Source organism: Suncus etruscus, chromosome 17, assembly GCF_024139225.1.
Source record: "Suncus etruscus isolate mSunEtr1 chromosome 17, mSunEtr1.pri.cur, whole genome shotgun sequence".
In the NCBI taxonomy this organism is placed as follows: Eukaryota; Metazoa; Chordata; class Mammalia; order Eulipotyphla; family Soricidae; genus Suncus; species Suncus etruscus.
Genome location: NC_064864.1, coordinates 63,194,081 through 63,216,520, shown reverse-complemented (window position 1 = coordinate 63,216,520; position 22,440 = coordinate 63,194,081). Strand labels below are relative to the sequence as shown.

Below are 22,440 nucleotides of genomic sequence, written 5' to 3'. Positions count from 1 at the left end.
GAACTGTGACCTATATATTTTACAATACCCTTAATGGTAGAGTCGTCTACATTTACTATTCCAATACCAAACTCTCCACCGAAGTGCCCGTTTTCCTCAGAGTCACCCTGTCACCCTGATCACCTCACCATTCCCTCCCTACCCCTATCTCTTACTGCCCTGGTAAGCTCCATTCTGTAAGTAAGTTCTTGGATGCTATGTCTCTGTCTTGGATGATTCTCTCAGCATGATATGCTCCAGTTCCCTTCATAGAGTGGCAATTTGCATTATTTTTTCTTTTCTTATGGCTGAATTGTATTCCACTATGTATATATGCCATTTATTTTTCTTTATTTCTTCATCTGTTTTACCCATTTGGGTTTTTCTAGATCTTTGCTATTGTGAATAGTGGTGCAATAAACTTTTATGAGTAGAATATTTGGCCCTTGAGGTAGATGACTTAAAGTGGAACTGCTGGTTCATACGGAAGCTCAGTTCTTAGTTTTAGAGAATTGCTCAGATTGTTATCCAAGAAAGGCTGAGCCAATAGAAATTCCCACATATGAGGTTCCTTTAATCACCACCACTCCATGCTAACACTGGCTAATTTCATTATTTTTGAGGTGTTCCAGTCTCATTGGCATGAGAGGAGACTTTGTTGCTTTGATTTGTTTTGTTTTGTTTGTTGTTTTGTTGTTTTGATTTGAATTTCTCTGACATATATTTTGCATAGATATAAATGTATACTAAAATTATTATTATAAATAACTTATTGCTTCATAATCTTTATGTGTAAAAATACTCTCGGAATTTCCTCTCAGAACCACTGTAAGTGGGATCAATATGGAGAGTTTGGGGAGAGTGAGGAAAGGCTGGCTGCTGGCATGAGAGCTCCCAGGGATGGGAACCACTGGATATTGAGTATTTTGGCCTTGATTTGATAAAATGGAAAAGATAAGCAAGTAAAGTTTTGTATGATTTATTTCTTCCTTAAAATATAACACATTTAAATTAGAATTTCTGGCTATGAAAACAGTACTTTTATTTTATTTTCATTATGCCCGAAGGAGACAAACTAGATGTAATTAAAAAAAAATGAAATCCAGGCCAGAGTGGTAGCACAGTGGCAGGGCATTTGCCTTGCATGCGGTTGACCCAGGGCAGATGTGGATTTGATCCTCAGCATCCCATATGGTTCCCTGAGCAAGGAGAGATTTCTAAACACAGAGCCAGGAGTAATCCCTGAGCCAAAGGGAAAAAAAAATATCCAGTGATTGTTTCTCAATTGGTATGGCCTAGAAACTGAACAACGTAGAGGACAATGTTCTCTCTGTGCTTTGTGGGAGATAATTCACTGTGTTTGGGAATTTTAACCTTCTTTTTATGTAACCCTTTCATTTTTCTCATTTGTATTATAGTAGCTATTTCTTCTTTTTAGCTGTGGCTACTAAATTTTTGGTTTATCTCTTTTACTTGCATTTTACTAATAATTGGAGGGTCCCTATTTTTCAGAAGTCAGTTTGATTTTACACTGAAAGTGTTATCTTTCTCTTCTTTAAAGTTGTTTATAGTTAATTCAAGTGGGAAAGTAAGTGACTTAAATTCTAGCTCTACTATTTATTCAGAGAGTATAATTCGAGTTTTACTGATAATTTTCTATGTTGAATTAGAAAACAACCAGTAATTTTTCCGGTCATCTTTGTTATTCTCCCAAAGGTCTCTCATGTCCATGATCCGGAAGCGATCCCACCCCAGCGGCAGTGGTGCTAAGAAAGAAAAGGCAGCTCAACCCGAAACAAGTAAGCCTTGTCCCCATTGATTTTCTTTTAGCAGTTGATAAATATTTTAGTAGCACACGTGCCTGTTGAGCTCTTTGTTAGTGACATGTATCATGGGAGAACCATGAAGAACTTTACAGTTGTAGAACAAGCCAGGTAGCAGTCATAGCTTTCAAATAGCTAATTGTAGAGGGTAAACATCTAAATGCTTTTCTGCCAGATGAGGTGTGCTGGGGGATGTTTGTTTCATTGATGGAACAAGGTTCTTTGGGCAGAAAGAAAAGAGAGGAAGTAAATTCCAGAAGAGAAATTAGGGAGAAGGCTTTTTAGTGTTGAAAGCCAGTGAAGCAAGAATTTGTTGGGCACCTACTCATTCGTACCCCAGTGCTATTTCCTGGAGATTCAAGGTATAGAAGTTATAATTGAGCCAGGGAGACAGGAAGTAAACAGCTAATTATCAAATTAAGTATTATTGAAGTGCAATTTTTGACCAGTACTGTGGAGAAGGAGTACACATTTCTAAGAGATTACGGAGGTGGACTGCTGGGAACAGAAAGCTGAGTAGCTGTGGATTTGGAACTTTTTCAGGATAAAGTAGTTCACATAAAAGGGGAAACGAGTCAGAGTGCCCTAATGGGGAAAGACCTGGACATATTGAAAAACTGAAAAAAAGCTAATATACTGGGGCATGGGACACAAGAGAGGAAATCAGGAAGTAGGTCAGGGCCTATTTTTGAAAACTGTGGTGGGGATTTTGACATCGATCCTTAGGACAGTGGAAGTTCTAAGTGGGTAAGTGGGGGTATGAGACTTATCTTTTAATAAAACCATCTATGGTGAGAGGAACAGAACTGATGATGAAGAAATGAGGGTGACTGGGGAAGAGTGTCACTCTCTTCACCATCAGAGTTGATGGAGACTTCTCTGAAGAGGGAAAGCGTTAGGAAGGAAGTGATGGTACAGGACTGTAATTCCTTGATGCTGATAATAATATAGAGACTGGGATAGAAGGAGAAGGATTTACCTGTTGGGCATCAGCTCTGGGCTTCTAGCAGTGAGGCTGTTCACAGAATTATGATAAGTTTAGGGTGTAGCCACGAGAAGAGCGAAGGCTGAATGCTGACTCCAGAACGTAGGTCTTTATGCTTGAGAACTGTGGAACCCAAATTAAAGCCAGAAGAAATTCAAGCCAACTAGCTACCTGGCATGGTAGATGAGCCTACATTAGCCTCATACTCTTGCAAATGTTTTCTTGACTCTTTCCTGTCTTCACATGTCACTTCTTTACTTGGACTATTTTTGTGTATCTCCGGGAGTGTGGTCCTTGCAGATTGTATTTATAATCACATTATTTTGCATTATAGGAAGTTTCCCTGCTTCTTGCTGCATAAGAATCGAATAGAAATACAGGTCTTTCTGTAGGAAGTTTTCTGCTTTTATTTTGGTCTAGTTGCTTGTTACATCTGTCCCAAAGTAGCTGGACCATTCCCTACAAGCCCCCTCTGCATTTGCTCCTATTTTCACTCATGCCAGGGTTGTCCTCATGCTTTCTTCTGGTGTAATCCCTCTCCAACAATGCCTAGTCTAATTCTTTAGTCACTATATAGGTTTCAGAAAAAATTGAGTTATTAATAATTGAAAATGAAGGACTTGTTGGACATTGTTGTGTTGCTAGAGCTTTCTGTTTCAAATTTTATTTTTGTAAGAACCTAATGTCTCACCCATAGCCTCTGCTCGGGTGTTGACTTTGTTCTTTTGATCTAAGCTGATTGCAAACCCTTTGAGTGTTTGATCCTCCTACAGTTTTTATGCACATGAAATAAAAAAATATTTGGATTTGGGTTTTATTCTTATGAGGCCCAGAGAACCATGGCAAATGAAAGCTTTTTTTGTTTCATCTGTAAGAATTAATTTTCTCTGCCTGCATTCTGCAGCCATTTGGAATCTTTTCCTTGGTGAGGCAAAGGGACTGAAAGTCAGTCTCTTGCTTAAGGCCTTGCAGAATTCAGAACAGTAACCTCTTGGGACTTTCATATCAACCCTGCTTCCAGGTTACTGACGCTATAAGCCTTCCTGGACACGTATCATTCAAATGAAAGACTTTTGTTATCATCTTGTTCTGGCATGTTTGGAGTTTTCAAAATAAAATTATCTTCTTTCCTACATAAACTCTGTTACCAGTTTGTCAATTAAATGGTAACATTCATTGTAAAAGGAAAATCTGGAACAGACTAGTGGCAGGGTGAGAAGTTTTCCATAGGCAATTGATTCTTTCTTTGCTGTTCCTACTGTGGAATTATTTGTTCAGGCCACCTTGGGCTACAGGAGACTTTGTTACTTGGGGCATCTGACTAGAGTAACTAGTAAAGAATTTGCTCCAGAAATTTTAAGTTGGAGCCATCTTTGGATCATGCAGTTGGCAATTGTCTCACAAAAGCCTGTGCTCATGGAAACAATGGAAATATGCAGGTACTAGGGATTACAGAAAAAGGGCAAATGAAGATAGTAGTAAGTTGAAGGAGCTCAAGGAACATGAAATTCTGAATCCCAGTTAACTGAGTATCACATAGATTGACTTCTGAGCACCACTGGGAGACTTTTTCCTGTCCCTCCAAATTATTTTTAGGTTATGTCTCTATAAAAGTTTGTTGGGGAAGGCCAGTGAAGTATTTTAGAAGTCATTTTAAGGTTTCGAGATAAACCTGGACAAACTTTGAGACTACAGTCTCTGATTTGAAGAAGATTGCTCTTCTGAATCAAGACCTGCAGTTCCAGAGGTCTGGCTTTTTTTCTTATATATTTAGGTGTTTGGTCTGCTAAACCAGAGAATGGAAATAGTAGTCAATCTTACTCCATGAGGTAATTGTAAGAAGCAACCAGTATTACAATGTGTAATGTATATGGAATCTTACTGAGCACACAGAAAATACTCAAAAGTTTAGCTGAGGAGAAAAGAAGAATGGCATGGTTCTAACCCCACTTTGGAGGGGCAACAGGAGTCCTTATAGAGTAAATCTTTTTTTGGGGGGAGTCATACCCGATGGTGCTCAGAGTTACCCCTGGCTTTGTGCTCAGAAATCACTCCTGGCAGGCACAGGGGACCATATGGGATGCCGGGATTCCAACTATTGTCCATCCTGGATCAGCTGCTTACAAGGCAAACACCCTACTACTGTGCTATTTCTTTGGCCCCTAGAGTAAATCTTTATAGTTAAAAAAAATTCCCTATTTGGCCCAAGCAATAGCACAGTGAGTAGGACATTTGTTGCATGTGGCAAACCGCTATTTAATCCTTGGCATCTTATATAGCCCCACTAAGTACCACTAGGAAAGACCGCTGAGCACAGAGCCAGGAGTAACCCCTGAGCACTGCTGGGGCTATGGCCAAAACAAACAAAAAATTCCCTCCAACTTTAGGCCTCAGGTCAGTCAAAATCAAACTTATTCAACAATAGTGCATCCTTTGAAATTTTGTACATTGTTATGACAGAAGATTTCTCTTAAGAAATGATAGCAAAGAGAAAAACAGGACTTTGAAATTTAGAAATTCACTTTAGCTTCTTCTGGGTAATAAAGGGTTTTATTGAGCAACAAAGAAATCGTTTTTGTCTGAATATTTTTGTAAGAGCTAACTTATTTTTCAGTGGGGTCTTAAATTTAAGCTTCAATTAATTACATGTAGCTTTTCTATCTAAGACTGACCTTGCAATATTAACTCAAAGGAGATTTGATTTTATTTTCCTGTGGCAGTTCAATAACATGAGACCTGTTGTCTTCATTTGCCCCTTTTCTGTAATCTTCAGTGCCCCGCATATTTCCATTGTCCCTATGATTACATGCTTTTGTGAGACAATTACCAACTGCGCGATTGCAGAAAGAATTACAAAACATACCATGAACTCTCTGTAGGTGATTTTTGCAGATTTATTAGAACCACTTACTAGTTTAGAAGTTCATACAGATTGCTTTTTGCTTGCTCAAAAATAAGGGCCAGAGAGAGAAAGCTTCTGGGGCTAACCTAGCACTGCCCTGGTATTGTGTTGGAGTAAGGAAGCTGGGAAGAGGGATTTCTTTCTCTTAAAACCAATTCGGCTTTTACATTTGAAAAAGACCAAGAAATTAAAGCCTGGTTTATAATGTGTACACAATACAGATAGTGGCACTTCTCTGAATTATCACCGTGTTTCTGGCAAACAAATATAAGAAACTACTTGCAATTTCTGCTATGAGATGCAGCAGATTTGAATGGTGCTGACCATAATTCTCCATCTGTCTGCCTTAATTAGTTTTTGTATGGTGCATTTAATTGGGGTTCAGTTCTTCCTTACAGAGTGCTAATCTGTTTGGAGGCGGTGTTGTTGCTATGAATCTCATCCCAAATCTCAAAATGGCAGCCTTTCTGAAAATGAACTGTTCTTGGAAGATTTTGTTTTGGACTTGCCAGGAACAAATTCCATCTTTATACTACTTGAATGGACAGATTTGGGTTTTATTTCCCTTTCTTTTAGTAGGGTGAGCAAACACACGATGTAGTGCTTGAATAGATATTCAAATATTGAGTAAGTCTAGTCAGTGGAAGCATGGAGAAATTTCTAGACACGGTACTTTACCAACCTGTTCTTATACCAGTGTTTGGGAGCCATCAGCAGAAACTGCCCCAGATACTTTTTGAGTACCTGATGTATCAAAATCATTTTGTCTTTTTTGACTTTATGGGTAATTTTTTATTTTGATGTCCTGTTTTCTACACTGTCTGGCCAAAAAAATATACCTCAGTGACATTTAGATTTGAGAAAGATTATTTGAATATTGAGAAATTGCAATCCCAGCCATCCTGTGGCTTGAGAGAATGCCTTAACTAGTTTTAAATTACTGTTTAATAACACTTTGTCCTCAGAACCATATCAGGAAACCTAGGGAATATGCTTGATGCAGCAGTGGTCCCCTCATAGTGGTACCTGGGCTCCTAGGTACTTTCCAACATGTATGCAGAGGAGAAATGGCCCTCTCCAGAGAGTCAAGACTGACCATCATAGATCAGAAAAAGGAGCCATAATTTGGGCTTTGGTAACACAAAGCTTGCTATTACTGCTAATTAACTAGCAAGGGAATAGGGTGAGATTGCCTTCATTTAGAATCAGTCTTTTGAGACTTAGTTATTTCGGCTAAAAAAAAAATTAGATCCTTTTAAAATCAGAACATTAACAAGTCAGTCAGTGGATCAGTGCTTGAGTTCCAAGCAATGTGGAGTCTATTTAATTTGCTACTTGGAAGGTCTTGATAGCAGTAGGTGGAAGAAATACAAGAACCAGACCTATATTAATAGTGACGAATGTTCCAGAAATAACTCCATTTTCTGCTCCAGCTGCTCTGTTAAAAAATAAAAAATAAAAAAGAACAGATTCTATTTCACTTTTCTGGTCAGTAGATTTAAGGCATCCCAGTTCAATTCACCCAGTTCTTTCACATTTCAGCAGCTTTGTGGTTTTTGCACTCTATAGTACACTATATTAAAGAAGAGACAGTTGAGGTATTTTTTAAAATCAGGTTTAATTACTTAATTGCAGTCATTTCAGGATGTGTGTTTTAACATTGACAAATTTAAAAGATTTGAAAATTCTCTGCTTAAATGTTTCCTATTCTAGTTCTCAAATCCTAAAGAAAAGATGAAAGTTTAAAAATAGATTTTCACAGGGCTTTCTCTTCAAACCCCTCATCTCCTTTGAACATGTACCTTACTTCCTTATCTCTGTATAGCTTTGCTTGCCTGCATTTTCCACTGTGGAGAAGACTACAATCTCTCCTGAAATCTATTTCCTCTTTGTGCTCTCTCCCTCATATCTTTTTAAAATATGTTTTACTTAGTAAAAACTACCTTGGAGCCAAAAAGATAGTATAGCATGCAAGGTGCTTGCTTTGCAACGTGGCTGACCGGATTGGAATCCAAGTCCTGCCAGGAGTAATCCCTAAGTACAGAGCCAAGAGTAAGCTTTGGCTGGTGCATTCCCTCCGCACCAAAATAGAGATTTTTACATGGGCTTACAGTAACCAGATTTCATTACCCACAAATAAAGTCCCCCAGGCCTCACCTCGCTTTCACTCTGAGAAGAGTCAGGAGTGATCCTTGAGCATTACCAGGTGAGGCCCGAAAACAAAAACAAAAAATAGATTTTTACCTATTGTTGCTTATCTTTTTATTGTGACTTTCTTTCTGCAGGAAAATTACCTTTTGTATCTTTTCTGGCTCTGTCTTCAGAAATTACTACTGGTGGGTTTGAGGGACCATATAGGGTCCCAGGGATCAAACCCAGGCTAGTCATATGCAGAGCAAATGCCCTCCAAGCTATACTATAATTCTGGCCCTGTAAACCATTTCTTTTCAAACAGAACATTTTATATTTTTCTTTTCAGGGCTGATTTCTTTGACACAGGATGTAGCATACATTATGAAAATTATCTTTGAGGCAGAGTAATGGTTATTTGAGATTAGATAAAAAGTTGGGTCTTAAAGACCTGGTAAATTTCAGGTCTCTCATCATGCTGACAAATGGAACAAAATCAGCTTTAATTTTTTAGCATAGATGTGTCAATATTCATTCCCGAGCTATAAAAATTTAGTCCTTACATTTTATAAATCATTTTCAAAGTAGATGTTTTATGAAAATATGTTTTTGCTTCCAAATACTTTACATGGTAGTCTTTAATTTCATGAAATTATTGATGTGCCATAACTGTCTAAAAGTCACTGTACTTAATTATATAATATAATCTAAGTCACTAAAAATAGGATTAGGGTTTTATTTTGTTTTTATTTTTGTAACATAAGATGTATGTCTCTGCATTGTTTGAATAGCTGAAGAAGTCACAGATCTGAAGAGGCAAGCAGTGGAAGAAATGATGGATAGAATTAAAAAAGGAGTTCATCTCAGACCGATTAATCAGACAGCCAGACCCAAGGCAAAGGTATGCTGTAGTTATATGGTTTATTCCCTTCTTGATATCTCCTTTCTGAAATGCAAATATATGAAATCTGATGAAAGCTCCTTCTAGACTTTCAGATTTTTAGAGAAGACTAGTGTGTCCTAAAAGCTTTCACTTCTTCGGCAGAATATTTTAGGGGGCTCTAGAATGCCAATTCATAAAGAAATAGAATTAGTTTAGAAAGAAAAATGTTGGGGCTGGAGCGGTGGCACAAGCCATAAGGCATAAGGCATAAGGCATTTGCCTTGCACAGGGTAGCCTAGGACGGACTGAGGTTAAATCTCCCGGCGTCCCATATGGTACCCCAAGCCAGGAGCAATTTCTGAGCTTATAGCCAGGAGTAACCCCTGCGCTTCACCGGGTGTGGCCTGAAAAACAACAACGAAACAAGTCAAAACAGTCTTCAATCATGAATAGTCAATATTCGTGTGTACTTTCACTTTCAGAATATCACTTTGTTCTCTTTCTTTTTCTTTCTTTCTTGCTCGACTATTTCAACAGTTCCACATTATTTAATGTCAATCCAAATCTGGAAAACAACCGAACAAGGATCAGTGCAACTGGGTTTTTCGCTGGTAATCATTAAACTATGTAGTTTTAGCACTGGATGGCCTGACTAGTCACCTTTAGGACAGAGGGTCATTGCATGCTTGAGTTCAGACTTTACCCCCCCCAAGTTCCATCAGTGCTTTCCTGACGCATCACAAGTTATGACTAAATCATTTGAGCCTCCAAAAGCCTGTACAGTCAGAGAGTAGCCTCAGTGTCAGAGTGGCCTTTGGACTATGCCTTTAACCAGGGCACTTAGTCCACAATCCCCCAGATATCTTACCTGTAGAAGTCAAATCTTCCTGGATAAGACTAAGCTCACTGCTAATTTCTAAATTCCTCAATGTTGGTGGTTTGAACTGATGTGGTTTCAATGAGTGTCTTTGAGCTTCTGAATGGCACTTGCAGCAGGCATTGGTGGCATTTAAATACATCAAAAAAAAAAAAACCCAAGTTATGAAAGTTGAATGCTTCTGTGCAGCTTTTATCTGAACAGCAAACCTCTCTCCCTTCATACTGTACTTTTTTTTTAAATTTGAATGTAATCTTAGTCTTGGGTTTTTAGAGAGAATTAGATGCTGCTATTAGCAGTGTCCTATTAGGGAGAAATGAGCTCTACCTTTTTGAAAGGAGTGGGAGTGGGACTTCCTTAGACTCTGCCTTGCAGGTCTTGTCTTTATCTATGTCCTTTGTGAAAAAGTGTATGGAGTGGGGCCATAAGTTGAGGGGGGTTCTTTTTCATGACTGCCTCATGCTTCTGTAAACTAGGGCAGAGATCCACAGTGACTGGAAGGTGCTGTGGAGGAGACAAATCTTGCCCAGGGCTGCATTTTTAATTATTTTGTTCATGGTGTGGCCAGAAGAAAATTAGCTTTGCATTGAGATACTACACTCAAGTACTAGCTTCCTCAAGGGGTAACTTTCTCCTAAAGATGAAGCAATTAGACTACGCCTTCTGAGGATCTTTACTTCAGCAATGCTGACTTCTTCTGTGAGCTAAGTGTCTTCTTGGTCCCTGCTGCCAGTCACCTCAGTGCTGAGAAGTTCCTGGGACGCTGGTCCTATCTGTCAGCTGACTTTCTGGAGCTGAGGAAACTGAGAGAGGTTTTCTGCTCCACTACTGCTGCTGCTGCTTGCTTTCTGCTCTGCTGCCTCCCCACTCTGCATGTGCCAGCTGAAGGAGACTACCTTGAACTTGGAGAAAAGTGCTTGATAAAGAGTTATAAATCATTGGAATCAACTCTGGAGCTCACCCATTATTAGTTTCAGTGAGCATAGCTAGAGGTAGCCAACGTGAGAAATGGTAGCTTGAGTCATTTGGCTTTGTTTTTATTCCTTCTCATTTTCTATTTCATTGCCTCATGGGAGCACTAACACATCCCATATTGTTCCTAACCTGAAGAATTAGATTTCATGTTTAAAAATAGTCAGCATAAGAAAATCAGCTGTTGGCCACATAAAAATGTTTATACAGTATTTAAACCGGAATTACTTGGTAAAATTGTTTTTCCTCTTCAAATTGTAGCCTGACTCATCCAAAGGCTCTGAAAGTGCAGTGAATGAACTGAAAGGAATACTGGTAAGAACGGCTCTCAGTGTATTATTAATGAAAGAGAATGTTTTACATATCTTTATTTTTGTTGATTACTAACTCATTTTCATATGTTTGATTTCCATTTATTGTAAGTCTCATTTATTTTGGCTAGTTTACTAGGTTGTAACATCATGGTTTCTGTTAATAATGTATCAGTCCTCTGCCCTTTCTTTTTCTGAAGGATGGTTGCTCTTTCACCACAATCACTGTCTCCTGTTCTTGACCCTCGATCTTTGAATTATAGGTTTAAAAAAAAAAAGAATTGGGGCTGATGTGAAAACCAGCATCTGTTTCTTCATAAATACTGTGATCTTTTGCAGTGATAGAACTGACCTTGGTCATGGAAGTGGGGCTCCTTGCACCTCAGAGGAAAGCTGAATGAGCTGCTGCCCAAATGGGTTGGTAGAAGGGTCACAGTCTGTTTTTCCATGTTTCAAATAATTATTTGGGGGAAGAGAAACAGTGCAAGGACTAAGGTGTAGGTCTTACATGCTGCTCACTCAACTGCCAGCATGTTAATGGAGAATCACTGGAAGGACCCCAGATCTCCTGTGGACCACTTGGGAAACACTAAAGAGAATAGAAGTCAACAAATCATTTTTAAGAGAAATTGGGATATAATTGGAGGCCTTTTCTTTCATTTTTTTTTCTTTTTATTTTCTTTGGGTGGGGTGTCACACCTGGCAGATTCAGGAGTTACACTTGGCTATGTACTTAGGAATCACTGCTAGTAGTGCTCTGGGGACCATATGGGATGCTGGTGATTGAACCTGGATCAGCTACATGCAAGGCAAGCGCCCTTAGCCGCTGTGCTATTGCTCCAGCCCCTCTTTCATTTTATTTTTTTAGTTTGTTTTTCAGTTTGTTTGTTTGGTTTGGTTTGGTTTTGGGCCATCCCTGGCCATGCTCAGGGATAACTCCTGGCTCTGTACTCAAAAATTACTCCTGGCAGGTTCAAGATGCTGGAGATCAAACCTGTGGGTTGCGTGCAAAGCAAATGCCCTACCTGCTGTGCTATTGCTCTGGGCCCTCTTTCATTTTCTAAGAGTAATTTATATCTGTTGGAAAACACACTTAACATCCACCTCCAAATCATATTTTGTTTTCCAAAGCATGACCTGGGGCCCACTCCCAACAGTTCTGGTGATGGACTGTGGTGCTCTGGCATGCCAAGCTGGTGCATCCAGCCCACTGGACCAAGTTCCTACCCCCCTCCCCAAATGTGGGCTTTTGCCAGCAGAAGAAATGCTTGTTGCCCTGTTTCACAATTGCTGTCAGAGACAAATGCCTCACTTTGGGAATGTTTCAGATACTAAGAGCTTTATTCTCAGATCCTGTTCCGGCCGCAATACCAGTTATTATGCACAGTAAGTTAGCAAGCATGGGGGCGGAGGTACGGAACTAATATTCCCATGTTTGTTGTTACTGTGCTAATTATGCATTGCATGTAGACATCCATATAATTGTGGTAAACAAAATTATTTTCATCAAGCACGAAACAGTAGATTTAACTTACAATAGCTTAATTAGTTTGCTTTTATTTTTAGGTAAGTGGAATTAGTACTAAAGAGAGGTGTATCCCTGGCTAACCGTGGCAGTTTACCCACAGAAGAAAGTATTAAATGGTTGAAAAAGTGTTTCTGTTGGATAAGGAAAATTTCAGGGTGCTATTAAGAAAACTGCTGATGACAATTACCTTGTGCAGTCTGGATGTTGGAAAGTTAATGCCAGTAATGCCAATTTGTAAAGATCCAAGACCCCTAAGGAGTTCTAGGTTATAATTAAGGCCATCGGTGGAAGAGAAAGTGATAGTTTGCCCTTTAAAGATTTTTATTTTAAAATTGCACACCTATGATTGATCTAAATATTCCACTCTGTGCTAGAGTAACAAGTTTGCTGAATTGCAGTATTGCTTTAAATATCCTACTCACAATATGGTTATATTTATTATAATTTTGTGCTACTTCAAGGAGAAAAAAATTTTAAATAAGTTTTGGTGAAATGTCATAAGTGGTAAGATTTTAAAAGTCTAAGTAATTTAAGTACTTAATGGTAATGAAAGACCCCAGTCAGATGGTAAATTTGAAGAATTTTTTTTCTGTAAATTCCCTAGGATTTTTCATTAGCTTTCCTTATTATATTTTTGACAATGATTTTTATATACATTGATTTGGGGGGGGAAGGGGGAGGAAGGGCCACACCCAGTGATATTTAGGGATTGAGGCTTACTCTTGGCTCTGTACTCAGGAATCACCCCAGGCGGTAACCATATGAGATTGTGGAGATCAAACCCAGATGAGCCCTATGCAAGGAAGTGAGCTACCTGATATACTATTATTCTAGTTACAACAGATTTTTTTTTGGGGGGGCACACCCCGTAACGCTCAGGAGTTACTCCTGGCTCTGTGCTCAGAAATTGCTCCTGGCTTGGGGAACCATATGGGACACCGGGAGGATAGAACTTAGGTCCATCCTAAGTTAGCATGTGCAAGGCAAATGCCCTCTGCTTGCGCCACTACAACAGATTTTTTTTTGGGGGGGGGAGTGGTTTGGGCCACATTCAGTGATGCTCAGGATTACTCCTGCCTATGCACTTCAGAGATCGCTCCTGGCTTAGGGGACCACATGGGACGCTGGAAAATGGAACTGCTGATGTCTTACAGCTTGCGCCAGCACTCCGGCCCCTAGGTTATTTTTAAAGTGAAACTCATACTTTCTTTATAAACGTATATGCTTTGCCTTAAAATCTCTGCTATCTCATGGGTGTTTCGTTTGAGAGATCATGACACTAATTTTTTCATACTAATGCCAAGAAGTTATGTATTTTTGTAATGTTGGCCCAGGTCAGCTGGTACTATATTGGTGCTTTATTGATACTATAAAGTGCTTTTGGCAATTCAGACCCTTAGGATGATCAAAGGTGGCCCTAGCAGATCATATGACTTCTAGCTGTGTGCATATATGTGAGAAGTAAACAGAAATAAACTAGGAAAAAAGCAAGTCAGTCTGTCTGTCTGTCTATCTATCCATCCATCTATCTATCTATCTATCTATCTATCTATCTATCTATCTATCTATCTATCCATCCATCCATCCATCCATCCCCATCCATCCATCCATCCATCCATCCATCCATCCATCCATCCATCCATCCATCTATCTATAGGGCCTCAATATGGAAAGTGAGCACCTGTGCCAGGAAATACCAGGAAGCCAAGAACTCGGTTCAGTTTAATTACAGATCAGAAATCAGTAATACAGGCACATTGTGTGTTCTGTTTTCTTTTAATAGAATAGGTACTTAGTTCTAAAGGGGATACGCGACTTAGAACTTAGACTTATGGATGTAAGACCACTGGATTTAAAAAAAATGCATCGGAGTTTGCGGTGAGTAGGGAAAATCCCAGCTCATTTATTTTAAGTTGTGCAGGAAATAGGGGAAAACTTCATCTATTTTAAGTTGTGCAGGAAGTATGAGGAAAGCTCATTTATTTAAAATCAGATTTTAGAATCACAGTGTGGACTGACATTTTTTCCATGTTCATTTGCCCTTAAATTTTAAACAGTGTATTTTGTAAATATGAAAAACTGAATAGTTACTGTCTCAGTCACACAAGGGTTTTGAAGCTTGAGAACGTTACTAAGTCACTTAAAAATCTCTGAATGGAAATGGCGATTTTGTTGATATAAATCAATATAAATGATAAACCAAGGACAGTAGCCTCTGTCAAACTAAAACCAAAGCATTCCAGAAGAAAATCTTTTTTAAATTCTCTTTCAGGTCTTTCTTAAATGTTTAGTTTTTCATGGTACCCAGAAAAATTATTTAAGTTTTAATTTTGCCAGTCTTTTATTAAAGGCCTTAATGCATATGTTATAGATTATCAACATTAAGACTTTCTAGCTATCACAAAGGCTAAAATTGATCAAGGTAATTTGAAATAGACATGGAATACTGGGGAGCTGAAGAGATAATAGAGTAGGTAGGCTTTGCATGCACTTGCTTTGCATGCAGTTGACTTAGGTTTGACCCCAACGCCACATACGGTCCCTCAACCCACCAGGAGTAAGTCCTGCACACTACCTCAAAACCAGAACAAATAGAAAACTGGTTTCTGATATAGAAGAACTAATAAGATCAAGGTTCAACTCTACTGTTAATTTTTTTGTGGAACTTCACCCTAAATTTAAATTCATTGAGGGTTTTTTCTTCTCTGTAAAAGAATTAAATGTGCCAAATAGTTTCTAAGTTAATTTACATTCTTCACATCCTATGATTATATGTTGATAATTGAGAAACTATTAATACTTCATAAGCTGAACTCTTTGAGCATAGTCATGCAGAACCTTCCTTTCCTCCATACTGAAAGTTTACTTTTGGATTAGCTGAGTCTGCCTAAGCCTAAGTGATGGAGAAAAATGAAGAAAAATGTCTGGAACTCAAAGGAACTAAGAAAATAATGTCTTCAATATCATATGTGCTAAGAATGTAGCAGGATCAAGAATTTGGGGCAAGTAATACTGTTATCTAAATGGCAATAAGGACTGTTGTGGAAGAGAAATTCTTCAATACAATGTATCCTGGGATGATGTCAATGTGTATGGGTACACACACACACACACACACACACACACACACACACACACACACACACACACACACACTTTTCCTTGAATTGACTCCAGCTACTGGGAAAATCACACAATACCATTCACATTCAAAAATTGTGGTAGTCATGTGAAATATTTTAATAGTAATGGCCATAATTTTTTTCAAATATCTATATAGAAGTGATATGAGTGATTTTTTTTTTTTTTGGTTTTTCAGTCACACCTGGCAGCGCTCAGGGGTTACTCCTGGCTCTATGCTCAGAAAGTGCACCTGGCAGGCTCTGGGGACCATATGGGATGCTGGGATTTGAACAACCGACCTTCTGCACGCAAGGCAAATGCCTTACCTTCATGCTATCTCTCTGGCCCCATGAGTGATTTTTTAAATTATGTATACTAATCTAAAGCAAAATAGCTCAATGGACTGGAGCACACTCGATCTGCAGGAAACCTGGGTTCAAATCCAAGCACCACATTTGGTCTACCATATAAGCATTGTCAGGAGAAACTTCTAAGACACACACTGGGAATAGCCCTTGAGCACTGCCAGGTGTGGCCCCAATACAAGATTCTGGACACAAGTGATTTGGGAGTCATTTCTCTAGATAATTCTTTCAATGAATTGGCATTAGTTCTGTTCTCTTTTCCTTAGTAGTATCAGTCTCTTATCTTACTAGAATACTCATTCATAAGTTAGACAAGGGTCTTCATTGTTAAGTTAAATATGTAAACCAAATCCAGTTTTTATTATAAAAAATAACATTAGAGGGGCCAGTGCGGTGGCACTAGAGGTAAGGTGTCTGCCTTGCAAGTGCTAGCCTAGAACGGACCGCGGTTCGATCTCCCCGGCATCCCATATGGTCCCCCCAAGCCAGGAGCAATTTCTGAGCACGTAGCCAGGAGTAACCCTGAGCATCACTGGGTGTGGCCCTAAAACAAAAAAAAAATTACACTAGAGTGTTATCAATAATGTGCTTTTTTTCTTTTAATATATATTTTTTTGGTAATTAAAGCTCAGAGAACAACTTCCCAAGGCATATAGGGAGCATCATGCACTTGACTAAAATATGAGTCTCATCAAATTATTTTACAGTTTGGATTAGTCAGCTAACAGCAAAGGAATCTAATTAGTTCATTTCTATGCCTTTTGACTATGCCCTGGCTTTTCTATATAACTTCAAGTAGTTGTCAGGGGTGGGCTGGGATGGGTGTAGAAAGGAATCTTGTAACAACTTTTCTAAAGGAAACATTATTTTAAAAAACATAAGCTTTATCACTACTTGATTTTTAAAATCCCTTTCTTTGTTTTATAGACTGAAGAAGAAACATGAGTTTTCATTTTAGCCAATTGAATACTTAGATCTTTCAGGAAGTTGGCAGGGGTGGATCAGGGAACAATATTAACATGGCTCCTTAGCGAGCTAAAAGACAATTATTATGACTTCTCAGTTTGGTACCTAGCCATGGTTGACTAAAAATGTTAACTGTGGCATGAAGTGTGACAAATTATACCAGAATTGAGGTTCTGAATTGCTCTGAGAAGATTGTGGTTCTCTGGCTTCTCTGCCCCAAGCCTGGTGATGAGATAGAAGACTACAGTTCTTTTTCCATAACATACTTCCAAGAGGAATTAGGACAGGAAACCACTACTTGGGTTCTTCATCTATTGTCTTGAAAGTCAAAAGTCAATGTCAGCAGGAGCCCAGCTCTCTGGCTTCTGTGGTTTCCTTGGGTATCTTGTAAATTGTGAGAAATATATCCATTGCTTCCACTATTAGAAAGTAAGAATTATGATGCCAGATTCTTCCTTGTTTCCAAGGATGATTATAGCCTCAACACTTCCTCACTGAACTCAAGATTCAGTGAAACACTTCTTCATAGGCCTTGGGGGGGGGCATTACATTCTTGGGTAACTATGACAGTATTGTCACCAGATATATAACCAGGGTTATTTCTCCTGAAGCATCAGACACATATTTTTTCAGTGCACCAGACTTTGGGTTCAATAGCTCACGGCTGCCTTACCAAGAAATCCTTCAAAGGTGAGTCCAATGTATCTCTTCCCTTTAGGCACTGGATCAACACACATCAGAATCTTGTATCACCATCACTATGCAATATCATAACTGAATCTAATACATGTAGTGCATCGAGAGGTGATCTTGTTCTGTTCCTTTGATGTGACAACTCAGCACTTACATCATCAGTATCTTCTTAAAGGATCCAGCACCTTGTGTTGTTGAAGATGAATATGTATATAGCAAATTTATTTTAATTTTCTAATTCCATTTAAATTCTGGTCATGTTCTGCTGTTTTGATTTTTATGTTCTTTTTAATATTGTACTACAGCATTAACCTTTTTTATTTCTGTTGTTTTTGTTTTGTTTTCACTTTAGGGGACACTTAACAAATCCACTAGTACAAGAAGCTTAAAATCCCTTGACACTGAAAACAGTGAAACTGAGTTAGAAAAGATTTTGCGGCGCAGAAAGGTGACAGCTGAAGCAGATAGTAGTAGTAAGCTGGTTTGAATTCTCCACAACTCTATTCTTTTCTCTGAAACTCCTGCCTCTAAGTCCCTTTTTAACATGAAATGGCCGTTTAAAAAATTGCTATGAAATCTTTTTAATGTGAATGAGAAGTATTAGATGCACAAAGATTCTTGTGAATAACATCTAGAAACTCCCATGTATTTTTATGAGTTGGTATGTTTCTTTGTAGGCATTCAAGCATTTTTTAGATCTTTTTTTGTTTGGGATTTCCTGGTTCAAAGATGGTGCAATTGGATTTTGGCAAAATCTTGAGTATAGATTCTAGAACCAGAGAGTTTGAATCCAAGATTGCCATTTTCTAGATGCCTGTTCATAGGAAAATTGCCTCAGTCTTTCTGTGCCTCAATTTCTATATTTATAAAATGAAAATAGATGCACTGACTCAGAGGATTAGTCCACAGATTAGTGAGTCAACATGCGAAGCATGCGTATCACTGTGCTTGGCACAAAGTCAGCCCATAATAATAATAGCAATTAATTACACATCAGTTTCAGAGGCAGAGAAATCATCCCTTGATTTACAAGCTCTGCCTCTGATTGCTCCAGCTGTCATTCTAACTATTTCCTACCCCCCCATATTGTCTTGAGCATATAGTTTGTATCTGTGTTGTTATATATGTATATTAGACCTCAGAAACTGATTCAGAACTAATGTTATATGTCTTCTGTTTTTTTCCTCCATCAACTTCTTCACAAAGAATAGCCATTGACCTTTATGAGGGTTTTTCTTTTGTGAGAAGGAGGCTGCCTTAAAAAAATCAGCTTCTCTAAAGTATAATAAATCAGTCATCATTCATGATTGGATCTTTCAGACTCAGTTTAAAGTCCTGCTGTTAAATTCTGTAAGGTTCTAGTCTCCCTCTATAACTACCCTCCCCCCAAAAATAACAAAAATACCTCCTCAGGGAAATGAAGAATATCTTGAGGTGTTTTTTCTTGGATTGCTTGACTTTTATAAACAATGATCCAGCATCTGCAATACATAATCTTTCATTTTGTGATTTAATGAATATTTGTGACTTAATCCTCATTCCCAGTATTTCCTTTTTTGAAAGTCCTCATAGTTGGCACCATCTTTTATATCTTTGCAGTAGACATCTTAGTACTCTGTAGTCTACATTTTAACATTTGCCAGGCCTGGACCTTTTTGGTCTTCCAGAAAGATTTGAGTTCACTCATAAGTTTGTCAGAAACATGGAAGACAGTATGTTAGATTTGATTTTTTTTAATATGACAAATGATTTCTTTTCATTTTTGTCTCTAATGAAATTTGATTATTTTTTTAAAAATTAAGAAAAATCACATTTTATTGGCATGGTAAGAATCATCTATTTCAGAAATATACTTACTCTAGTATCATTTTAGAGATATTGAAATAGGAGGCATATATTCATTCTAAGGAGACATTAATATTTGGGTAGAAAATAATTTGGTTATTACCAGAATGAATAGAAAATATATACTGGTAAGAAAGGCTTATAATTAAACAGAAATTTTCTTTTAAGCATCCTACTAGCCAAATAGAAACCCCCCAAAAATGGAGGAAACAATTTTAAACTCTCATCTAGCTAAATAATTTTATGTGTTTATAAATATAGCTACATATTAAATATAGATTTAGGAATAGACATAGATTAAGATAGCCAACACAACAGGGCCTGAGCAGTACCTCATTGCTTGGGATGCCTCCCCAAAATATTATTTCCAAAAGATTATACAAATATTTTACCTATATCAAAATGGAAGTATTATAGAAAGACAAAGTGAATATTCCAGGGGAGAATAAGAGATTTACATAGCAAAGCTGCATGGGGGGGAGCAAATTTGGGATGAATCTGATAGATTTTTGCCCCCATTATCCTTAAATATCTGCAGTTTTTTTTTTCCTTTGCACATCAAGGCCCATGAAAAAGCTAAATGTGAGGCCCTAAAGTGAAGAAAGGAAGGAGATGAAACAGAAGTTTATAGAAATCAGATTCCAGGTTAGTTGGTATCTTCCCCCAGAGTAAGTAGAGCCACCATTTATTCGTGAAAGAAAATGTTCCAATCCTAAGGATACTCCCTTGTTTTACCTAGACTTGTCACCTACCAAACTCCTATTTTAAAGAGCAGCAAGTAGCCTCTTGAAAAACATTGGGCAGCTTAAATGGAATGTAATAATCATAATAATGCTCTTAAACATTATGCTTTTTTTCTTTATTTCTCTTTGTGTATAAGAAAAATAAGAGCCCGGGCTTAGTTCACCCACTCTCTCTCCTTCTGAATTGGCTTCAGTTGCAGAGCAAGCAGCAGGGGTGGATGTATTCAGAAACAGATCTTGCTTTCCCACAAGGACAGATTGTTTAAAGCTATCTGTGTTGTAGTCAACAATTACTCAAGGGCAGAATAGAGCTGCTCCAAAGTAAATCTTGAATTCAACTTCATATATTTTTTGAATTTATTTATTTATTTTTTTGCAGAAACTTACTTTCTGGATCTTTCTGTCCCTCTCTCATACTCCCACAATCCCCATGCAGCACAGGCTTAATCCAAGTGGGTGGCAAAGGCCTTTTGACCAGAATAGTCAGTAATATCAAGAACTTGTCTGCCTACATGGTACAGATGAAATAAATGAAGAAGACAGACACTGGGGCTTTCTTTGTAAGCTGAGGTTTGCCCCTAGACCACAGAGGCTTTGTACCTCCCACAAGGATTAAGGTTAAAGGCAGTCCAAGAACAGAACAACAGAACCATTTTCCATCCCCTCTTTAAGAGATTTTTCAAATTAAAGCTCAATGTTATATTGTTATGATACCTTCAAACACATTCACAACAATTCCTTTTTTTTTTTTTTTTTTTTTGGTGGGGGGCCCACACCTGATGATGCTCAGAGGTTATTCCTGGCTCATCACTCGGGAATTATTCCTGGTGGTGCTCAGAGGACCCTATGGGATGGCAGGGATCAAACCCAGATTGGCTGTGTGCAAGACAAGCATCCTACCTGTTATAATATTGCTCTGGCTCCCTCCTATACAAATTTAGGAATAAAATTCTGCTTAATACTATTGATATTAATTGGGGATTATCTAGATTGTTCTACAGATTAGGACTTCTCATTTTAGGAGATGATCTGCCTCTTTTTTTCTTTTTGGGCCACACCCGGTGATGCTCAGGGGTTACTCCTGACTATGCACTCAGAAGTCACTCCTGGCTTGGGGAACCATATGGGACACTGGGGGGATCAAACCGCTGTCCGTCATAGGTTAGTGGGTGCAAGGCAAATGCCCTACCACTTGCACCAGCACTCCGACTCCTGATCTGGCCTTTCTTAAGGATAGACATACCAGTTGTACACTCTTAGTGGACCCTCTTGCTTAATCTTTGTAAACTCTAATTTTATTCATATATTTGTGACATTTTATAAACCTCTATTTTTAAAAGTATTCTCTCTTTTTCTTAAGTTTCAGGAAAGGCAATCTAAAATCTTGCTTTGAACAGTTGGCTAGAATATAGTTTTAGCCAGAGACTGAATAAAGTACTTTTAGTAATTAGCTTTAGTGCCCAGAATTTTCAAACTAATATGCTAATACTTTTAGGAAATGGGCCTATTCAAGTTTTCAAATTCTCTCCCAAAGAGAAGAAAAGTCCCAAAAGTAAACAGTGTGACTCTTTCTACTTAATTTTTTATAATTCTATGTGCGTTTTAAGAGGAAATAAATCCACTTCTCAATCACATTAAAACAAAAATGTTCATAAAAGCTATTTAATGCTCAAGAAGCGTTTTTTTGAGAACCTCTTTCAAAAGGGGCTTTTGGACATAGTTGCATTTTCTGTTTATAAAGCAACTCTGAGTTTGTGGAAGAATTAACTCTTGAGGGGCCAAATGGTTCAAGTGGGGTAGTGAGAAAGCCACCCTCTTTAAGAAAGCCACCCTCCAATCCAATGTTTCAAAGGACTCTGGTCAGTGAAGGAACCATGGCCGGGGCTTTGTAGTTTTTTAAAGGTCTGTTCACAATTTCTCAGCATGGTCTTGATACATTGAAAAGCAGTAATACCACTAAAGCAGAAACAAATTTCCAATAGGCACATTTTTCAGCTTGAATTTTTAACAGACTTGGCCTTTTCATTTCCTAAGGGTTTTCAACTAATCTGTTTTTTCAGTGCCATATTCATAAGCATCACACAGAATTATTAAACTTCAGGTATGTGTTTGGTTTTAAGGTCCAACCGGGATATTAGCCACCTCAGAGTCCAAATCCATGCCAGTGTTGGGTTCTGTATCCAGTGTAACAAAAAGAGCCTTGACCAAGAAAACTCTGGAGGCAGAATTCAACAGCCTGCCCTGCCCAACACCTGAGCCAGGTGAAGGGTGCTGTAAATTGGAAGAATGCACAAGTTCCAAGGTTACACTTCAGT

The 22,440-nt window shown here is 38.3% G+C and overlaps 1 protein-coding gene across 3 annotated transcripts in view; it reads left to right on the top strand.

The window, feature by feature from the left end:
* The window catches only part of SHTN1 (shootin 1), a 196,650-nt gene that overhangs the window by 70,058 nt on the left and 104,152 nt on the right, over positions 1-22,440 (top strand). For 2 of the 3 annotated variants that reach the window (XR_007490694.1, XM_049764479.1), the window contains exons 12-14: positions 1,696-1,778; positions 8,611-8,720; positions 10,813-10,866. Coding sequence is in view for 2 of the 3 variants with exons in the window: in XM_049764479.1 (XP_049620436.1) it covers positions 1,696-1,778; positions 8,611-8,720; positions 10,813-10,866 (247 nt within the window). In the remaining variant the exon portion in view is untranslated. Of the gene's footprint in view, positions 1-1,695; positions 1,779-8,610; positions 8,721-10,812; positions 10,867-17,889; positions 18,011-22,245; positions 22,439-22,440 lie in introns of all 3 variants that reach the window. The other variant, XM_049764480.1, reaches the window with a different exon arrangement.